General features: G+C 40.9%; 4 protein-coding genes and 1 long non-coding RNA gene across 6 annotated transcripts; 1 reads left to right on the forward strand and 4 right to left on the reverse strand.

Annotated features, from left to right (window-relative positions):
- Positions 1-2,092: 2,092 nt before the first annotated feature.
- Positions 2,093-5,491, reverse strand: mylpfb (myosin light chain, phosphorylatable, fast skeletal muscle b). Its single transcript, XM_034107747.2, has 6 exons — positions 5,384-5,491; positions 4,702-4,803; positions 3,475-3,655; positions 3,274-3,352; positions 3,127-3,175; positions 2,093-3,035 (listed from the first exon to the last, which is right to left on the reverse strand). Exons 1-6 carry the CDS (start codon positions 5,384-5,386, stop codon positions 2,934-2,936), a joined length of 516 nt encoding a protein of 171 aa, XP_033963638.1. The 5' UTR covers positions 5,387-5,491; the 3' UTR covers positions 2,093-2,933.
- Positions 5,492-8,138: 2,647 nt separating this feature from the next.
- Positions 8,139-10,825, reverse strand: LOC117464955 (sesquipedalian-1-like). Its single transcript, XM_034107746.2, has 4 exons — positions 10,690-10,825; positions 10,178-10,288; positions 9,412-9,715; positions 8,139-8,741 (listed from the first exon to the last, which is right to left on the reverse strand). Exons 2-4 carry the CDS (start codon positions 10,256-10,258, stop codon positions 8,323-8,325), a joined length of 804 nt encoding a protein of 267 aa, XP_033963637.1. The 5' UTR covers positions 10,259-10,288; positions 10,690-10,825; the 3' UTR covers positions 8,139-8,322.
- A 511-nt stretch (positions 10,826-11,336) lies between these two features.
- On the reverse strand, positions 11,337-13,517 carry LOC117464949 (zinc finger protein 436-like). Its single transcript, XM_034107737.2, has 2 exons — positions 13,328-13,517; positions 11,337-13,210 (listed from the first exon to the last, which is right to left on the reverse strand). Exons 1-2 carry the CDS (start codon positions 13,515-13,517, stop codon positions 12,273-12,275), a joined length of 1,128 nt encoding a protein of 375 aa, XP_033963628.1. The 3' UTR covers positions 11,337-12,272.
- Positions 13,110-16,296, forward strand: LOC117464958 (uncharacterized). Of its 2 annotated transcripts, none has more exons than XR_004554137.2 (3): positions 13,110-13,201; positions 13,452-13,540; positions 16,002-16,296. It is a non-coding gene; the product is annotated as an uncharacterized lncRNA (long non-coding RNA). The 2 variants fall into 2 exon arrangements; XR_004554136.2 differs by having other exon boundaries at positions 13,112-13,201; positions 13,409-13,540.
- Positions 16,106-21,735, reverse strand: pkmyt1 (protein kinase, membrane associated tyrosine/threonine 1). Its single transcript, XM_034107731.2, has 9 exons — positions 21,649-21,735; positions 20,092-20,508; positions 19,176-19,413; positions 18,788-19,058; positions 18,594-18,700; positions 18,339-18,511; positions 17,936-18,156; positions 16,291-17,504; positions 16,106-16,193 (listed from the first exon to the last, which is right to left on the reverse strand). The coding sequence occupies exons 2-8, from the start codon at positions 20,464-20,466 to the stop codon at positions 17,132-17,134; spliced, it is 1,758 nt and encodes a 585-aa protein (XP_033963622.1). The 5' UTR covers positions 20,467-20,508; positions 21,649-21,735; the 3' UTR covers positions 16,106-16,193; positions 16,291-17,131.
- Positions 21,736-21,821: the final 86 nt, after the last annotated feature.

Raw genomic sequence — 21,821 nt, forward strand, 5'->3', positions numbered from 1 at the left:
GAGGTTCATTTATGCTGCCAACATTTTAGCCAATCCAATTTTCCCAGATTGTTTAAATGCAAAATGAGGGACACTGAATTTCCTGAATTAGTGATGCCCATCATTGGAATCATCATAAGACATTGAATGGTTAGGTCATCAAAGTGCAGACACTTTGAGAAAAGACAAACAATTATTGGAGGAAAATAGGAAGTAAATGTAACTACAAGGTTGTTGATGATGATCTGCACAGCCTTCTTCTTCTGGGGGTGGACTTCTCCTCCTCCAGGGTTAGATCTCTTCAGGGTCCAGAGGATGGAGAAGTCACAAAATCCAATTACAGGCAGAGTCAGAGAAAAAAACAAGATCATGGTGGAGTCAGTCAAAATCGCACTCTCTATGGTAGTAACATAATATCCATAAGTTAGTGTCACAGCCCAAACACCAACAGCCATCGAGACCCTCGGAGTCAAACTCTTTCTCACTCGATACGTAACAGGATGAACTACCGCCATGTAGCAGTCCAGACAGATGCAGGTAATAAAGAGAGGCCTGCCACACAAGTTGAATGAAAACGTGGTGTAAAACAATTTTGCATACACAGAGTTAATCTTGATTGATATGCCACCTATCTTTGGCAGTAGAACAGTCAAATAAAGCGCATCCATGATGGGGAGATTTGACATAAAGACATCATTGGAAGTGAACGGGGTTCCCTTTCTTCTTTTCTGAAAAAGGTCCAAAACGACGGCCACAGCTCCAGGAAATCCCAAAACAAAGGAAACTACAGTGGCAAAAGCCCAGAATATATGACCCTCCTGTTGGCTTTCACACGTGATATAGTCCTCCGCTGTTGCATTAGTGTCGTTTATTAACCAAGACATTTAGATTGCTGCTAAGGAAAATAACCAATACGTTCTATCACTCTCCTGTTTATCAATTAAAAGCAGCAGCAACTGAACAATATAAACCGACCTCTCGCTATAAGTAAAAAGACGATATGACCAGCTGTGTTTCAGAGGGCATCCTTATTTGTATAATGTATGTGCGACAGTGGATGTTTTAGTTGAAAAGGCACACCATTATCATCCGTCACACCTGTCAATGGACCACAATTTTCCACAGAGATTTGAATGAGTTTAACTGTAAAATCAGGAAAGGGAAAACATTCATTCTACATAACATCTGTTCAAAAAGTGAACGAAGTAGAACCTGTGTCAGATGTGTCTTACATGTTTTTGGACACACTGGTGGACCAAAAGCCCACATGAAGAACTTTAAAATAAATAAAGAACATTTAAGAGAAACTCAAATTCAGGACATATTGAACGATTTTGACTCAAAGACTGAAGCCACGCTAGTAGGTCTAAGTGCTAATGTTGGCATGCCAACATTCTCTGATGTTTATTAGGGGCTCTATGACAGCTAAAGGTTCAAACCTAAATAAGGTGCCTTGCTAAAGTTCACCTTAAAAGGAGTTGTTGAATCTTCAGAATTTAATATAGCAACCCTCAATTTACGGGACGGCTTTAAAAAAAAATACCGCTTCAGAAACTATAGCCATACTTAATTTGCATGTATTACCGCCTGCAAACATGAGGGAGGCGTCAACTGTGGAGTCATAGAAATGCTAAAAAAAACAGCTGTGAAAACAAATAAGAACATAAATGTGGAAATATAAAAGATTAATAAATAAATAAATAATGAAGTAAATAATGAAATATGAAGGGAAATAAATCAAATAAGGAATTCATTGCCATTTTAAAGATACAACAGAATACAATTCTGTTATGTCTTTTGTTTATTAATTACATTATTTCAGTTTATAATCCTTTATATCATTGTTTAATCTTATTTTATTCATTTACTTATTACATTTTTTATTGAAATAATATCCATTATTTATTTGTATCCTTTTTTCCCTTATTCTTTACTTTATTGCTTTTGTTTTTTCCCTACACCTCTTTGCTTTATTGCAATTCCTTATGATATGTTTGAGCTATCTCACTAAGTTTTGACCAATCCATAATTGGGAAATCCTTTTAAAAGTTCCCCATCCAAACATTTATAATGTCCCACTTAAACCAACAGACACAGCGTCGTACAAAAGATATTGTTTTTATTTGTACTTCTTTATTTGTTACAGACACAATTGCGACAACAGGAGAGAAACTGCAGTGAGAGGGAGGAAGAAGAGTCAAATACAAAGACATTTTATGTTTGTTCATTTCTTTTCCTGCCTTCCACTCACCAGCCTTTCACCATCTCTGTCTCTATTTACAAGACATGCTTTACCATTTTTCACTGCAACTTTTCCTTTCATACCCGTGTTTAAGAGAGGGAGAGACCCGATTAAAAAGAGGAGGGTAGGCAATCTATTATAGTAAAGTACTCCTACTCTTTTACTGTGCGCCCCTCTCTATTGCAAACACAAGGACGAATCCACGAAACACTCTGTTTCAGGTTGAGACTTGCAGACTTTCCTTTTCCTTGTTTCAAGTAGTTGACATGCACCATAGCACTCAAGAGACACTTTCGATTGACCGCTCTACACACTGGACTGCATATGCATACACTCTGCATGGAGGTGTGATGCATGCACTGCTTGCCCCAACGCAGAAGGACAGAGCGAGTGATGGGGGAAAAGAAGGAGGAAGAAAGGCAGGGACAGAGATAGAGAGAAAGGTTTCAGTGTCACAAGATTATTTTTATTGAAAATAATCCCATGTCCTCCTGTTTACTCACACACAAACAACTCCACTGCCATCATTCCTCTCACTTAGTATGTTGTTAAAGGAAACAAGTCTTTTCGTAGTGAGCTGGCAAGCGGAAAGAGATGGCCAGGGGAGAGGAAGTGTGCAAGGAGGCCACGTCGTCGGAGAGGAGGGGAGTGAGTATGTTGGTAGGTCAGATACGGGTTTGAACGGAGGTAGAGATGTTGGAATAGGTGAAATTTACTCTTCCTTTTCCTCTCCGTGGGTGATGACGTAGCAGATGCTCTTGTAGTCTACATTGCCAGCCACATCCGGGGGGAAAGCGGCCCACAGGTTGGTCATCTGCAGGAAAGATTAAAAGACATTTCTTAAAACCCTAGACAACAACAGACAGAACGTGAGTATGGGCAAAGACAAAGACGGATCAGCTCACCTCCTCTCCGGTGAACCTGTCGCACTGGGTGGTCAGAAGCTCCTCAAGGCTGGAAAGGGAAAATTGAGAAAATTGAATATAAGATTTCTTGATTATACCAATAAGAGCTGCTGCGATAGACACTGATTTAAAAGTAAAAGCCCTTACAATTCCTTCTTGATGGAGCCAGTGGCCTCGGGGTCCAGGACCTTGAAGGCAGATACGATAACGTCCTCGGGGTCAGCACCTAATAGCAAAAGAAGCCGATAAGTTATAAAACTTAAAAACAATCCCTAAATAGAGAAAGATATGAAGCATGTGGGGGAATAAATGTAGAAAGCAAAGTGTTGGGCCTTTGTGTCAACGTACCCTTCAGCTTCTCGCCGAACATGGTCAGGAAGACGGTGAAGTTGATGGGGCCGCTGGCCTCCTTCACCATGGCCTCGAGCTCCTCATTCTTCACATTCAGCTGGCCCATGGTGGCGAGCACGTCCCTGAGATCGTCCTTGCTGATGATGCCATCCCTGTTCTGGTCAATGATTGTGAAAGCCTGCCGGGAGAGTAGAGGTCAGTCACTGGGCGTAAATAAAAATGTAAGTGATTCATTGCGGCTTGCCAAAACGCTCCTCACATTTCTCACAAGTAGCCGTCATAAGACTTGCTTATGATCATTATGTGCGTGAGATAGCCTGCCAAAACAAACGTGTAAATGTGGAGTCGTTCTCCACCTCTTGTCCCCCGCATAGCTGGGCGTAGCACCCAGTGAAACCAAAGATGGCATTGAAAACCTTTTGGGACTTGGCAGCTGGTCGGCCACTTGTCTTTCTAAGGTGTTAAAATGGTCTCGGAATGGCAGACGAGCCCATTGCGACATTTAAGGAGAAGGTATTGATTACAGCTGTCGCCCCCCCCCCCCCTTCTCTATGTTTCCCTTGTGACCAAATGTGATGACCCTGTACCCAATGTTATTTCAGCTACTGTCTCCATTGTATTCTTGGTAACAGTAGCTAGACTGACATGACCAAAACTTGTCGTCATACCTTCTACAGACGAACATCCCAGATAATATTGTTGTGCTATAATAACAGCAACACAAATGTCTGAATGGTGCCACATTTTTGACTATTTAGGTAAACTTTCTTAAGGTTTAAAAAAAACATATTGTTCCTTTTTTATTTATACGCAGAGCCTGCTAAATGTTACGACCTCAAATTCTGTCTTGTTCTTTCTACCATGAGCCCCTCCTTCCTGCTCTGATCAACATGACTGTCCACCAGCTGTTGGGCAGCATTCCAGTGGGGTCACTGAGTGTGTGTTTCTCAGTCTCCGAGCAGGATTTCTGAGCTACTCCAATGGAGAGATAGCTGCTGTCATTGTCAAAAAAAAAACTGAGATTTACTGTCCTTCCTGGTACTTCTTGCTTTCCTACAACCAGCTGATCCAGCCTATAGCTTCCTCACTTACCACCAAGGTCAGCTGATATACATGATGTCCTTGCAGAGTACAACATGTCCCTTTTCCCACATGGCTGAGAGAGAACCTCAATTTTGACTAGAAATCTTTAAAGTATGTGAGATGTGATGAAGAAAATCTTACCTCCTTGTACTCCTGGATCTGGCTCTGCTCAAACATGGAGAACACATTGGAGGATCCACCCTCTCCCTGCTGCTGCTGCCTCCTCTTAGCCTTCTTGGGTGCCTGGGAGATAAAAGGTAAATACACTTTAGACAGAACATCAACCCAACAGTGATCTTAGCAAAACAAATTAAAAGGCTGCCAATGATGCCCTGATTAAAAAAAATATAGAGTCTTAAATTGTTTGTTTCAGTAACTTCTACATCCCACTTGGGGCTAAGAGCAACGAAAGAATGCTACAAATAAAAGTCAAAATCACTGTATCTGGTATATTTTTACAACATATTTGCATCACAAAGTGTGAAGAAAGTTAGTTTCCTATAAAGGAAATCTATCAATATTGAATCTATCACCCAATTAGGGTTCAAGGACAAAATAATGCCTTTCTTGACTATTATAATAAGCCAATGCTCCTAAAAAACATTTATTTTAGTATTTCTTCATGGTTAAGGTTTGAGATGTTAAATAAAGACTTGAGATAAAAGTTAAGACTGGGTCCAAATCCAAATTCTGGGATGCTCAGCTCAAGAGACTGCTTCATGGGCTGTTGGTAATCCAGATCGCAAATGTATCAGTGATGCTTTCATCTCATCATCCTAGATGTCCTAGAGACTGCTCTTCCAAGGAACATGGCCACACTCACCATCTCTCAAGTTTTTAGGGGTTGTTGGTGGTCAAGAAGAGAAGCCTACGGAAAGCCTGTGTGACTGACATGTAAGCATCCCACCCTAGGAGCCTTATATACTAGCCCAAGGGGGGCTAACTTTAGCCACACCATCAGGTTTGGCAGGAAAACAGAGCTGAGGGAAAGTAAGAGAAAGAGGGAGGAGCAAAGAGGTGGCGGGGACGGGTCGGTTTACCGATGTTTCAAAATAGGTCCCAGGAGTCTTGGAATGAGGTGAATTCAATGCCAACACACAGGAGTGACTTTGCTGTCATCTGTGGACTAATATGGCTAAACTTACTGACAGGAAATGCTGACACTCAACCCATCAACCCCAGGATTTCTCCTCTTCTTTTTCCTGAGAGTCTTTGTTGTGGCTATTTTTGTTTCTTTTATAACCAGATCAAAACCCAGTGTCTGTTGCTTTAATCCCTCGATATACATACACACAGTACACACAGTACACACAGTACACACAGTACACACGCACACGCACGCACGCACGTGCACACACACACACACACACACACACACACACACACACACATACCATGTATACATCACTTCAGGGGACATTACATTGACTTACATGCATTTCCTAGAGACTTATCCTAACCTTAACCATAACCAACACATGCCTAACCCTAACCCTAACCCTTACCCTTACCCTTAACCTTACCCTAACCCTAACCCTAACCAAGTTTTCACCCTAAAATTAATGATTCCCCTCATGGGGACCTCCAATTTGTCCCCATAAGGGAGGCGAGTCCCCACACGTGATGTAAACAGATTTAGGTCCCCACAAGTATAGTAATGCTAGTCCACACACACACACACACACATGCACGCGCGCACACACATGCACGCGCGCGCACACACACACACACACACACTCAAACAGATAGGATTAGCGGTAATTAGCAGCCTCAAGCTGCTCTAGGTGGCAACAGGTACTCGTGGGTGGCATATCCTGAAGTCATCACCTGCTAAAGGATAGGTTTACTGTGAGGTTTGATCTTACTACCAGAGCAGTAGTGGACAGCCAGGTTTATTAACAGTCACGAAACTTGAAAACAGTTGGCTGATGAGCTTTGGTCCGGCTCCAGCAGTGACACGCGACTACCAGCTCTCTACAGACTCTGACCTTGCATCAATGAGAAATATAAACAGTCCTGCAATACTGACTCATGTGGCAGGAAATACTTCAGGAAAATACTGTCTGTATAACTTTCATGTACTATTTGTTTTGGAATAGCTTCTAGAGATGGCATGCAGGTTCATGCATTGGTACAAAAAGCCCAACACAGTAAGAAAAAACAAAATGAAGTTCACATTTTGGCAGAAAACACTTATCCGGTTTCATCGCACATGCCAGAGAAGCATGTTCTAGTATTTCATATCTTTGGAGGACCTGTTCATTTCTGTTTCTGTGACAATAAATCATATCTGAGAAACACCAAATGAAGATTGAAGTAAATAAGAAGCTTTCCCACCCTGGCTGCACTAATTTGGGTTGGTTCCCAGTATAGTTGCTTCAGGACAGGAGGACGGTGGCCCACCCACTGAACTCCATATATGAGCTCCGTGGCCTGCTATCAATCATGCCAATGTACAGCTATACGGTATGTATTGGGAAATAGCACCCGCATGAGGCGATACTCTATACGTTGGTATAAGGACCCAATGTGCCTCTTCCTTTTGATCCGGTGTTGATATCTGAACAATTAACTATTTAAAATCAGAAGAAAGAGAAGCAGAAGTTGAATCCTTCATGGAAAAAAGGCTGCATGCAGCCCCTTCAAGTATGGGCTTGAAGGTGACAGAGGGAGAAAGAGACCAAGCTCTGTGAAAGACCATAAAACAAGGCAGCTGTAGAGACTGAAATAGCGCTGACTCCCCCCGCCATTCTTTTTCTCAGCCATTTGGACTCTTCTAAAATGTGACAGACTTCGCCCTTCTTGGCCAGCTTTGCATCCCTACAACTGTCGGCCCTTTTTATACCCACACGGTCACTGGGCTGCTTTGAAGTCAAAGTGGATTGGAACTTTAAGTCCCTGGTATATAGACATAGGGGGTTTGAAGGTGATCAATGACATGTGATTGCTTCATAACAGAGCTTGGTGTCAAACCTCAATTTGGTATTAAACACTTGCAAAAAGCTGTCATCAGTTGGGTCGTTATGCGGTCAGAATCAGAAATCCTTTATTTCTCTCGCAACTTATGACTAAAAGTCATAATGATGCTTATTTGTGATTTGTTGTGTGTCGCATGTTTATATTTCTGAAAAGCTTTTGATCATTATGGCATCGGTAAAGAGACTCAGTTCTGAGTAATATCAAAACATGTTATACCCTGATGATTGACGTGATGTGTGAATGTCTTGTTTTGTCTGTCCTGATCCTAAATATAGTTTAAAGGCCATAGAAAACGTTTGATTCTGATTGGCTGGCAGGTATAGATTCATTTCTGGTAACAGGACACGAATGCAGGTCTTTGTTGCCGTTCTAAATTAAGGTGCAGGTATTCACTTATTTAAATTGTTGTTTTACATTTTCTACTATCATATAACATTAAACTTGTCTGGTATTGTTCTTAGTTCAACGACTTATAAAGGAAGATGTATGTATACAATAAGGACTTTAGATTACATATATAGATCAATTAAAAAGAGGCCACATTTTCAGTATGTGTTAAAGCAACAACAACAACAACAACAACAACAACAACACCACAGAACAGTAGAAATCATTTATTGACTCGATGATATAAGTAAAAAAATAAGCCCTTAAACAACAAATATATAAAAATATATCTAAATAAAAATTGTTGCAGCTTTAAAACCTATTTACATAAAACCTTTGCAATGCAAACACACATTAAAATCAAATGTTAAGGTTTACACTGTATGCACTTCACACTTATCCGAAATCAATTAAGTTTTCAACCCCAGCTGCTTCTTCACCTCGTCCCCTTTTTGACCAATCAGCAATCAGTTCCTTCACCTCTTTTCCAAAATCCTCATGTAATTGGATAAATTCGTCCTTGGTGCTTAAACAGACCCCTAACCACTCCCCTACCGCTGCAGCAGGAGTGTTCACAGGCACCACATTCGCACTCCTCTTAGGCCACAGTTTTGGAGATCTTTTATTGGCTGATCTGGAGGAAAGGGTCGGAGCTTGGAGCATCTGATTGGAGCTCAGACCGGCTCCCGCTGCTACACCTGCAGCTGGAAACGAAGGTACCGCTGAAGACTGTGCGCCCTGAAAGGCTTCTGCGGTGTTGAAATGTGGCATGGTGAAAGGGTTGGTTGGTTCATTGGGGAACTCGACTAATGCATCTGAGAAAAGAGCAAAGACAAACAGATAAATACACAAACAACACATTAGCTGCTTACACTACACTGTGCTATTTTTGTAGAGGAGTTGTGTTTGTTTATTGTGGTATCTTGTATTTTAGAGGAAACTTTATTACTGGCAAGGCTGCAAAATCAAAAGACCGGCCTTACTGTTCGGCTTACCAAGAATTGACATGAACAATTCATGGAATGTTTTTGTTAGGGCACATACCTTGTGTTACAAGAGCAAAGTCCTCCATGTGAGCTTTTCTGTACCAAACTGTAAACAATAACTAAAACTAACTAAATTAATAAAAAAGGATAATAGTGGAACTCAAATTTCTGTAACTGCTTTAATTGTTTTAATATAAAGGTGCACTATTTTCATTGAAGTAATCCGAAAGTACTCAAGTTTGTTTACTTTTTTTCAGCAGTGGAATAAATAACTCATGTTAAAAGGTCAACATGTAATCTATAATAAGTAACTGTACATTTCAAAGTAACCTGACCCTTCCCTGCTGACGTTAAGAGTTTATAATGTTTGCATATTATTGACCACAACGTACATGCATTGTTATGTGGAGGCTGTAAACAGAGAAGCTGCTCTCCAGAACAAAGGCAGCTCTCTTTCACTCACTCCTCAAAACACAAAGACACACACTCTGCCTCTCACCTCTGTACTTCTTCTCCAGGTCCATCACCAGCAGGGTCAGGTAGTTGTGGTTGGCCGACAGCAGGGCTTTGATCCAGCTCTCCTGACTCGCCTGGTCCTCGGCAGAAAACTTGTACGTCCGCAGGCCCGGATCGCTCCACACCAGCGAGAAGGCAAACTGTTCCTCGGACTCGCACAGCTGGACAGTGCAGCCCTCCAGAACAATCACGCCCGTCAGGTCCCGGTCCGCTGGCCGGTCCTTGTAGAAAAGGAGGTTCCCCTTCAGCACGCACCAGCGCTTGTGATAGGAAGTCTTTCTTTCGCCCTGTGAGACAATTGTGACATCTGCAGCTGACTGACTCGTTTATAAATAGCTTACTCACTCAATTTCTTGCATAACAGTGTGAGGAAATAAGAAGCCAACAGGGAAGTTAAAATGTACAGATTGTTTTATGAAATCCCCCCAAAAAGTAGATTTATCTTTTTTATATGTGCCTAGAAATTTGAAATATGGCATTGTTTTGAAAGCTGTATTGATTAAAAGCATTCAAAAATAAATTGAAGCGCTTTATGTGATTTCATTGTTCTTTTTTAACATTTTTAAAGTTTAGCAATGTATGTTGTTCCCTGTGTATCCCCACTTTACCAGAAAGGCGCCTACAAATAAAGTTACGAAGCTAATGTTTTAAAGTGTTTATTGATGGGTGTGTTTTTTTTTTTTAAACCTTATTGAACTTTAGTTAATGATTTAAAAAATGTGGGTATTTGTTTTACTAAAGTGACATACCTTCTTAGAGAGATACCCTTCTTTGTCCACTGGTGAGGTGCAAGATTCAAAATAGCTGATCACTTTTTCATCAAACTTCATTTCAACATCACAGGCTGCTTTGGCCTGAACCTGCAACAAGGACAAAACTACAATAAGCCTACTTCCTCATTTATATGTTTCTGTAAATAGAGAACTAATATTAACTGTAAAACAGTAAGCTTCCGACCGTAGGGAAAAATTAACTCATTCTCCGTGTAAATCAATAATGTTATACTTTTGAAAAACAGGCAATACAACGTTAAATATATAGTATATTAATTTGGACACATGCCAAAGGGACCGCCATTAATAACTCGCAAACTGTTTTAAGGCGGTAGCGTCTTTTACAACCCGTGCTACGTCTCTGCACGATAACACTAACAACTGACTCATGAATTCCGGTATCATTTCGTCATTTTGGTTAACTTTAGCTTGAGAGAAAGTGCGGTACCACATTGATTTTCACTTCCACATTAATTTTGTTTACTCACCTTTCTCTGTGTGCAACTCTGGCTGCTTCAGTTTCCTCCTGGCTGTGTGTCAAATAAATCACTTCCTGGTAGGTCAGGTGAGGTGAGGCAGCTCCACGTCAACATCAGAGCACTGCCTGTTCAAGAGGCTAGTTCAACAATACGCTCACTTATTATTTCACGTAAAAATCAACACAATTAGTAGCCTATATGATTTGGAGGCTCTAACTTTCAAATCTAAGCACTTGGTTCATCAATAGGTACATTACCATGCCCATAGATATTGTTGCCATGGTGATTTTCATTAGAGAATAAAGTGTATTAGTTTAACTACCATTTATAAAAGTAAGTCTGCATCACCGGTCAGAAAGTGTGGAGGCAGACCTCTGTGGCGCCTATAAGTGCCTCTTAGTACCTGTATCAACTGGATTGGTTTATTTACACTTTTTAATTAGTACAGAAATGTACCAAAGCAGGTCCTGTATTATTATTATGTTAAGAAAAATGGACATTTGTTAAACATTTGAATACATTTTCTAAGAGCAAGTGTACAGACATTGAGGATAAATGGCAAATAAATACAATATAAATATCCATACATGATAAAAGAAAGCAACAAAACTTGGGCATTGTGCCTCTATGTTTGGTCTTTTTTAATTGGACTGTTGATGCACACATTTAAAGTACTATACATAGGCCTACTATAGTTTCAAATATAATTTATTTAAGGCCTGTGGTTTCTCAGATGCCACCATGTGATGTTGAAATGCAGTTTTTGGCTGTGAGTCAATGGTGTGTATTGCTTGCTTGCTCCGTGAAAAAAGTAGATGCATCTTATCATTTCTCACACATTCTAGCCTTATACTATTACTCAAGGCTTATGACATACATCAAGGGGGGGGTGCAAGCTGATGTTTGTGTTATTATTTGTATGAATACACCTGTACCTGTACCTATACCACTTCGACACGCTTTCGACTGAACAAGTCGTGTGGAGAACTTCAGTCAATCACTGAGCCTTCTTGGTGATAATAAATACATTTATTATTTTTGCTGTGCATTCTCCCTTTTGCTGGATTTTTCACTACATACCCAGATGCATTTGCAATAAATATAATCCAGCATACAACAAGCGTCCATCATTCTATAAAACCAGGCAAATTAAATGACAACAGATTTGAATAAAAAGTATCAACAATTGTGTTTAGCATTAATTTGACATGAGACAACTCCTTCTGTGTAAAAGAGGTGTGACACTTAACAACACATTGTCATCTTATAAGATTGAACCTGCCCTTTGGGGTTTTGTTCTTCTCAGCATTGCCACGTGTACAATAATTGTCATATTGGTATAATTGCCCTGTGTACAAAGTATGATCATAATGCCAAAAGTGTCATAATATACATATTTTCTATATTTAGTGTTGCTTACATTTAGTAGTTGCTTTAGGTCCAAGCTGTCTCGATTCCATTATTAATAATTATATCAGTGCATCTCTATCTGTAAAGCTGTAGAATCATCATCATGATAGCAAAAAGATTTAAAAGTGGCTTCTTAACGAGTTCTACATGGTAAGCGTGCTCATTGAAGTCTTATATACAAATCATTGCTGTTGCTCCCTCCACACTTGCTGTAACTGTAGTATCTCTCCAATGTGGATCTTCTGATGTCTTTTCAGATTCTCCCCCCGGCTGAAGCTCTTCCCACACTGGCTGCAGTAGTACGGTTTCTCCCCCGTGTGGACCCTCTTGTGTTTTTTCAGGTCTCCCGCCTGACTGAAACGTCTCCCACACTGAATGCACCCATACGGCTTCTCTCCCGTATGACACCGCTGGTGGATTCTCAGGTTCCCCTCTCTGCTGAATGTCTTTCCACACACAACACACAGGTGAGATTCTTCTCCCCTGAAGTGCTCCATGCGGCTTTTTCTCCCATCGAACGCACCCCTGTTGGGTTTTGCGAAGCCATGCCTCCTTTGTATGGCATGATTTGAGTGGACAAAGACGTGTCCTTTAGTTTCAGCACTAGCTTGTGGCCGATGCGTTTCAGCAGAGTTCTGGCGAGAAGAGTTGCTGCTTAAATCCACACCGCTATGTTGTTCTGGAAGAGATGGTGGTCCTGTTGTTGTGCACTCTGTTAGTTCTAACTCTCTTTTGATAACTGCCAGGTTTGCCTCGAGTGAAGTGCTGGAGTGAGGGGTGCACACGTTATAGGATGTGACTGCACTGAGGTCTCCGTTTTCATTGTGCAATGTCTGAACAGTCACTGCTTCCTCTATAATGTGTGCCACCTCCTCTGGTTGTACTAGGCAATGTTCTGTTGTTTGCGTTGAGTTGGATTCAGTTTGTAATTCAGTGTTGTCGTAGCTCTCCTGTTGTTGCGATTCCTGCTTCACATTTTGTTCATTTGTGTGGACGATTGTCTGTTTTTGCTCTGCGAGAGGTGGGTCTGAGTCCTGCCTCAAAGAAAGCCCCAAATCCTGCTTTTGATTTTGAGCGTCTTCTTTTTCGTCAGGCAACGGACAACTTGTAGGTAAGACATCTAGGAAATCAGCACACAAAAAAACACTGTTATTATTTATATAAGTAACTCATCAATTACTTTACAATTAAACCAGTGAAATATGAATGCGTCTATAACAATTCAAGGAAATCCAACCTATTCTCTCTTTTGTTATGGTCTCCTGGAGCTCCTGCAGCTTCCTCTTCAGGCTCTCGTTCTCTCTCTGTGTTCTGGCAGTTTTCTCTTGGTACTCTGACACCGTCTCCTTCACCACCTCCAGAACCTCCTGCACCGCTTCAGTCAGGAGCTTGGCCACACGAGCGTTTAGACGTTCAAGCTTCGACATCCTGAAACTAGAAAAGACTCAAGGTAAGAAAGGACTGCTCATGCATAAACCCTTGCAAAAGGAGTTGTTCACAACTCATTTAGCTAAATAATGTATAAGAACTGTTTCACAAGCCCTGCTGTGTAACAACTCTCCTTCCTACAGCTCCAAGTGATATACTTGTCAACTGTATTGGTGTATTAAACCAGAGAAACATAATATATTTCTAAATATACCAATATTTGTGTTGATCGAAATCATTTTAAATGAATAATCATATCGAAATCATACATCTATGCTACGTTGTGAAAATGCTGCGTATAGCTAATACATGTTACTCTTGATAACAAACTTTTATTTTCGTTTGTACTATTTTGGCCTATTTTTGTAAGGTTTCAAACCATTTACATGAATGGCTATGTTGTTGAATTATAGATAGTTTAGTGGTACATTTGTGCAGTTTATAGGCTGGTGCTGAAACATTATATTAATCACAGTGAAATGTTTGCCAAGTTACACTCAGTCAGTACTGTTTAGTTCAACAGTAGTTAAGAGTTTGAAGTTATTTTAAATGTAAATCAATGCAAAGATATTCCAACAAGTGTTAATACAAATGTAAACCACTTTCCGTTCCCTAGTTAAGCTTATGTTTAGGAAGCTGTACCTGAGGCTAGTCGTTGTCAGGTAGCTAACGTTAGCTACATTAGCTCCGTACGTTTCCTCTATCGTTTTCCCTTCCAAAAAACGTCATATGGCTACTGTGTTAGCAAGACGTGTAGGTTATTTCCAGATAAGTTAACTTGTAATACAAATTAAACGAACATTGTCAACAATACTAGAAGGCACCAATCTGAAAGAAACAACGCGATAACTCGCTACTTCCGGAAGCGATGACTTACATCCGATGTGAGGTGATTTTCAAAATAAAATGCCGAGTTCTATACATTTATTAATTTGCACACCACTAATAAATCTTATTAACTTGAAATCTGGCCTCGAGCAATTCACCTTATATTGAATTATTCAATCAACTCAGATACAAATCTTTATTATGTCCTGTTACATCGATCATTCAGCCAATAACACAAGTATACACGTTTAAAAAAAGCACTCCTATCAGTCACAACAAAACCTGAGAACAACATGTTGAAGTAGAGCAAACTAAACTGTACATTACATTACAGTAGTATGACTGTAAACAATAAACACCAGTAGCTTGCTAGCATGCTAAATCTAGTTTTTAGGTTAACAATGTTTGGTTTTACTTGAGGGATTCAGATTTGTTGGATCATTATAAAGTAATTTTATTGGCAATACACCACACTTCACCAAGAAGAACCATACTTTCATTTGATTTGGAAATGAGACAAACAGCAGCATGGCAGGAATTGTAGGAAATAAGAAAGTGTGTTTGATACTTCAAAGTTGACATAGGCCCTATTGTACAACAATAAGATACATGTCTTTGTAAAGGAGGCACAAACATACTTCTATTTAACACTCTTTCTGCAGAAACACTTTCTTATTGTCCAGCTCTAAATTATAAAAACCTATGTTTGAAGAAAGTCTGGCATTAGCAGCCTCACAGATGAGTTTGCTGGTGTTTCTTCAGGTTACTAGAGTGACTAAAGCTTTTGTCACAGTGAGTGCAGGCGAACGGCTTCTCTCCTGTGTGGAAGCGCTGATGCACGGTCAGGTAGCCGGACTGACTGAAGCGTTTCCCGCACACCGAGCAGCAGTACGGCTTCTCCCCCGTGTGCACCCTGTTGTGTTTCTTGTAGTCACCCGCGTGTCTGAACGTGCGACCACAGAGCAAGCAGGAGTAATGTTTTCTGTCATTTCTGTGGAACACTCTTGAGCCTGAAGGGACTGCTATTGTGTGATTGGTGTGTTGTTTTTTTGCACTAACACTGTTTGTATTGTCGTCTCTTTGGGATGGTGGCTCTGATGTGCCATTTTGCTCCAAACTGGAGACTGAATGGCCTTGAGGATGTTCTGAATGTAGTCTGTGTGAGGATGCAGTGCTTGTACCTGCATCATCATAAAAGCAATTTGTGGTGTGTATGCTGTCTTCATCCGATGTAGGCTCTCTTTTCATTTTGTGTTGGTTTTCACTAAGATCTACATGGTTTGAAATTGCCAGTCTATTATTAGTTTCTGTTAGAAGAGCTCTTAAATTGATCAGGTCGTCGCCACCTAAATGTGTGTGTGTCTTGGCTCCAGGGGAGAGACATGGAGCAGCTAACGATGCTTCACTGTCAAGGTCTTCAAAGGAATACGAAGGAGAGATTACAGCAATGTCCTTATCAAATGTGATGAGTTCAAAGTCCTCTCCCAACTTTTCTTTCCGTCTCTGCTCGATCAGAGGCCTATGAGAAAGTTGTGCCACTGTTCCTGCATAAATCAAAGTTGACAAAGTACAAAAAAGACAAAATCAGTCAACAATTGTATCAAACAAGTTCAATATTCCTTGACCCTGATATTGAATATACCATTGCTTTCTAGGTGTAACTTCTCCTGGAGCTCCTGCAGCTTTCTCTTCAGACTCTGGTTCTCTCTCTGTGTTCTGGCAGTTTTCTCCTGGTACTCTGACACCGTCTCCTTCACCACCTCCAGAACCTCCTGCACCGCTTCACACAGCAGCTTCTCCACTCGGGCATTCAGACAGTCAATGTCGGACATCTTTATTGGCTGGTCCTTAGGACCGAAAAGAAGAAACAGATCAGTGAATGCGTCACGTGGTCCTATAACGTATAATGTTAACCATGTATTAATAAAAGAAAAAGCAGCATACCTTTAACCTAATGTAATCGGGTTTAATATTGTTGCAGTATTTCGTGATTCCCAGGTTATCTAGTAGTAATCCAGAGGAGAGCACTCATTGTTTACATTCAGACTTCGGCGGAAATTCCTCTTTCAGGAAAGGGCTGACCGGAAGTCCATTTGGCAGTATCGATGTAGCTTTTCCACAATATAAAATGGTCGGAGAGTGCAGTAAATCTAAAAAAAATGTTTGGTAAAAGTAAATATGTCCATAGGTGAGTGTATTGTGTACAAAGCATGGATGTATAATAAGAACGTACAAAGGGCATGCAGTGCATTCCCTTCCTCGGGTTTTAAGGGAACTCGCATCCAGCGGGAAGTGCGATACTGCCATCTACTGGTGAGTACGCAAACATCCAGAGTGCATCTGCGGTACATTCATTCATCCATCTGCTTTTTTCTTATTTATATCCCATCACTGTCTGTTACTGACGGAAACACGTGTTGAGCCATCTAAAAACAAACACACACGGCACACAGAAGTTTAAATTACGTTTCGCTCTTTTTTTTATTATGTTCTATGACTCATGAGGTAAATGACTCAAGAGTACATCAAGCTAATGATAACTTATATTCACAATACTTCCTGACTTGTCATTCCAGCAACAGATTATCCTTTACACAAACATAAAAAGTGCTTTGAAGGTCTGATTATACATTCAACCCTTTTTTTCAAGTACACGTTAAAAGAAGCTGTTGTAAGACTTAGGTATAATGGCAGTTCATAGTACATTCAAACACAACTTCCCTTTGACATAACATTTTAAAGTGAAAACACCTTTACCCCTAAAAGTAAACTGGCAGTGTTTTGATCATGGCTCTACAGTTGTGTCCTCAAACAGACTGAGCAGGTTCTTTGGTTCAAAGTTGGGTCGGGGTAAAGCCTCCTCTGTGCGGATCCAGCTGCGTCGCTGCGAGGACTTGTTGGCTACAGAGTGTGAGCTCTGTGTCGACTTTTCATTCATGCTATCTGCAAAAAGCTCTATGCGTAAAGGGCTCATGCTGGGTGTCAGTGTGTGGCAGGAACCATTGGAGTGGATGCTGAAGGGGGCCTGCGCCAGGTTACAGGAGGACCAATCCCCCAGGTTCGAGTGAGTGGGGGTGTGGGCAGGACTTCGATGGCTGTGTCTCAGGGATCTTGGCAGAGGAGTGGATGTGCTGTCCAAAGACAGTCTAGATGTTACCCTGTGGAGTGGGGGGCAAATAATACAAATCAAGCTAGGACAGGAATTACAAACTCAGGTCAAGACAGACTGAGGGATAGTAACCACCGTTTTTTTTAGATGTACTGATTGCAGTCTTCTAGGCTTTTCAAATGTCTGACCTGTTGTGTCAGATGTTTTGCATTTCCCAGTTTTCTTTATAACGTATTATGAAGTATGATAGACAGTATATACATTTCTTCAACAATTACAATTCAGCTGTTAAAACTTGACACTGACAACATAAAAATATATGTGTTTCTGTGATTTAACATCGCTGTCTGTGTTGCCATGTGCTTCATAAACGCATCATATGAAACATATGTGTGCAACACGGATGTATGAGATTGAAAAATGAAAGATTGATCGGGGCATTTCTAAGACATACACAAAAACCAGGCTTTGATTCTCTACCTGTGTGAGAAGGTGGGGGAGAGCTCCACGTCGGTTTGATCCAACAGGAACACTGCATCGTCCTCTGGACTCCCGGAGTCAGCATGCATGGCATTGAGCGGCAGAGTCAGATCTTTGTCCCAACTCCCCTTAGGAGGAGTGCTGGGAACCGGCTTTGACCAGTGAGGCAGAAAGGACAAGTGAAGTGAGGACAGCAGTCTGCACCCAAAGCACACCGCCAACTATGAGAAAAAGACCAGAAAAACACCATTTGAGAAAACTGTTATTTCATGTTTGCAATATGTGTTTTATATGTAATAAATAGAAACAAACTGTAGATGCCTTTGGGACTGAAATGAGCCCACAAAACGGATTAATAATCCATATAGCTTTATAGCCGCTGTGTTTAGCATGGACACATTACCTGACAGAAGGAGAGCAGGGTCAGCGTGGTCTCTGCCACCACGAGATAGATGCGCCTCATCCACCTGTGCTTCCTCACAGAGGGGAGAGACAGGAGCTCAGAGACTGTCGGCCTCTCAGAGGGCTCCGGGGCCAACATCATCCGCAGCACTGCCTGAAGCTCAGCTGACAGGCCTGCAGACCAGATGGACATAGTAAGAATTGAAATAAAGATAATGCAATTGTTTATAAAGACCTTACACAGAGTGGATCTTACCACTGGTGAACTCTGAGGGGAGGCAGCCTTGCCTGAGCTGTTGCCAGCCCTCTCCTCCATTGGGAACTTCCATATTACAGGCCAGCTCCAGAATAGAAACACCCAAACTACATGAGAAGGATTCAACAATATTAAGTTAAATCATCTTTTTACAGATTTAAGTATATTATTTTACTCATGTATGTCTTTTGTACCTGAAAACATCTGCAGCTGGCCCATACTCCCCCCGCAGCAGCTCAGGGGCCATGTATCTGGGATCCCCCTCCTGGATGTCATCTTTCCCTTTCCCCTCTGTGCTCTTCTTTTTGAGCTCAAACAGCAGCCCGAAGTCCGCCAGCTTAAGGCGGCCCGAGTCAGTGATGAGGACATTGGCGGGCTTGAGGTCCAGATGCACAAAACCAAGAGAGTGCAAGTGCTGCAGAGCTGAGAGGAGGTCGCACAGGTAGGCCCATGCTGCAGGCTCATCTGGATATTAGAAATGTTAGGACAACCGTCAATTTATCTGTGGATTTGAGCATTTTCTGAAAAAGGAAATACATAGATATTAGGACATTTGAATAGGTTGTATTTTCACTTTCAGACCTGGTCCAGGAGGCTGGTTCTCAGCATGGAGCAGCAGGCTGGTGCTGCAGAGCTCTGTCTGGATGTACAGTCGGCCACATTCTTCCCACGCTGCCACAAAATCGAGGATGTGAGGGTGAGGACAGAGGCGCTCGTGGTTCTTGGCTTCCCTCGTGCTCCGGCTCCTCTCACTGTTGCCCCTGAAGCGGTGAGCAGAGCGCTTGACTGCATACTGGCGACCGTCCAAGTTGCTTTTCACCTAGAAAAATAGAGGAAATGCTGAGGACTTGACTTCTCTTCTGGGAATCTCCAAATGATAATCATAGTGAGAATGTAAGGGTTACAGGGATATTAAAATGTGTATTTGCTGTAGGGCTGCTCAATTAATCGTATTTTAATCACAATTACGGCTTGCAACGATTACGAAAACAACGTAATCGAAATAAAACGATTATTGTTTTATTATTACTATTTATTTTATTTATAATTTGTTGTTTTTTTGGTTTTTCAGTTGAATTATACTTAAAGTTCAGGGTAATCAACTGTTAAAAACATACTGTTCAAATGTTTTTTCTCCAATAAATGGATGTTTTCAAAGTCAATGAATAATCGCAATTACAATTATTGACCCAAATAATCGAGATTATGATTTTTGCCATAATCGAGCAGCTCTGATTTGCTGTGAGAAAAAAAACACAGCACAGATGTTGAAACAGACAAGATTGTGATCTTCATATTAGACCGTTCATTCCTCGCCTTAGATGTCCCCTTATATTGCCTCTATTGTCTACTGTCTTAAACTTGAGTATCTAAAGGCAACTTCCTCACAAAATGATTCCTTAACATGCTGTCTTTACTTTTTTCAAAGAGTTATGAAACATCATTCAGTATAAGCATTTCCCAATGTTATAAACATATACACACAAATGTTACTCACCTTGTAGACCTCTCCGAAAGATCCTCGTCCCAGCAGGCCCAAATTAGTGTAGCATTGATCGAAATAGGACTGCTGTTTGCTGGGATCATAAACAGCATTCGGAGGGGGAGTCTTGCTAAGGGAACCTGACAGAGGGGTCCAGGGGGTGGGCTGCTGGGGGAACATCCTGCTCAGGGGGGGACATCCCTTGGATGGCGGCAGCGGGGGCAGAGAGTGTGAGAGATGGGAAGGGGAACAGTAGGATGAGTTGGAATTGGACGAGGAGGAAAAAGGGAGATGGCGTTTTTTGAGGGAGAAGGTTTGCTCTGCATGGGAGAAGTGGGTGGGGACAGGGAGAGACATCCTGGACACTGAGGTTTCCACAGCCACGGACATTGTGTTGGGACTCCTTCAGCTCCTTTCTTGGGAAATAGTGAGCTGCAACATTGAAAAGAAAACCATTAAACAATGACAGACTTTTGTGACAGTTCATGAGTGTACTAATGGCACTTTTGCACTGCTCATGCTAAAGTTAGGGAGAAGTTATCCATCATACTAACTTGCCACAGAGGCAAAGCAAAACCTACCATATTAAAATGTATCTGAATGCTAAGAAATCTCAAGCGGAATAACCAGAAATTAGTAGGGTTTTTTTTTGTGTCCAACTGGTTGGGGTACACTCATTTGTTTCCATGAGAGAGATCCGACATCTTGAACATCCTGCTTTACAGGTTTTGGAGAAGTGTCTGATACCAGTATCAATACAGCCTGATAGAGTAGGTAGCTATCTGCGTTAAAAGGTACAAAAAAGTCTCTCACTTACTCGGTACTCAGATCCTTTACTTAAGTAAAAGTGCAAAAGTTATTTCAAAGGTACAACAATATTATAAGCGAAATGAGCTTCAAGTATCAAAAGTAAAAACTCGTTATGCAGAATAGATATTATATTATTAGGTTTATTATTTTATCCTGTTTTTATACATATAAGCGCCTTTAAGTATTATGGTTGGTCATTGTGGACCAAATATAGAAACTTTAAATACTGTGTAGATAAGATACCATACCAGCATATCGATATCGTGTGTTTGTATTATGTAAAGAAATAATTTGAGTGTTCAGACAAAAGTACTGAAGAAAAAATTACAATATTTGCCTCTGAAATGTACAACATTAGAAGTATAAAGTAGCATGAAATCGAAATACTCAAGTAAAGTACAAATATGTCAGAAAATTACAATACTTTAGTAAATGTACTCAGTTACTTTCCACAACTGAATGTAACGTAACGTTAGATATACCCATAGACACACACAAACACTGCACATTTGATATCACACAGTTTAATTAATATTTATTTCAACTACTTTACATAAAAAGCCTTAGCTAACGTTAACATAAATTACTCTCTGCCATTACTGACAAATGTCACTTCGACAACATGTTGGCTAACATTAAGGGCGGACCCAGTCAACAACATAACAACATAAACCAGCTAGCTAGCTAACGTATAAGCAAATAACACACTATAGGTGACAGTTTAGCCTTACAATAGGAGTTAAGTAACTTTATCACACATACCATATTCCAGTTATAAAGACAGACCGTCTTCAAAACAGAGCCTCAGAAAGTAGCTGTGTCCAAATCAAACTGCTCGCTCGCACACCGTTCAAACATGTCAATACGTCGCGCCAAATTCTGAAATGTCTACGTAGTGTTGCGTACCTGTCTTACGTGAATGCGGAACGCTCATC

Source organism: Pseudochaenichthys georgianus, chromosome 19 (assembly GCF_902827115.2).
Source record: "Pseudochaenichthys georgianus chromosome 19, fPseGeo1.2, whole genome shotgun sequence".
NCBI classification, from domain to species: Eukaryota; Metazoa; Chordata; class Actinopteri; order Perciformes; family Channichthyidae; genus Pseudochaenichthys; species Pseudochaenichthys georgianus.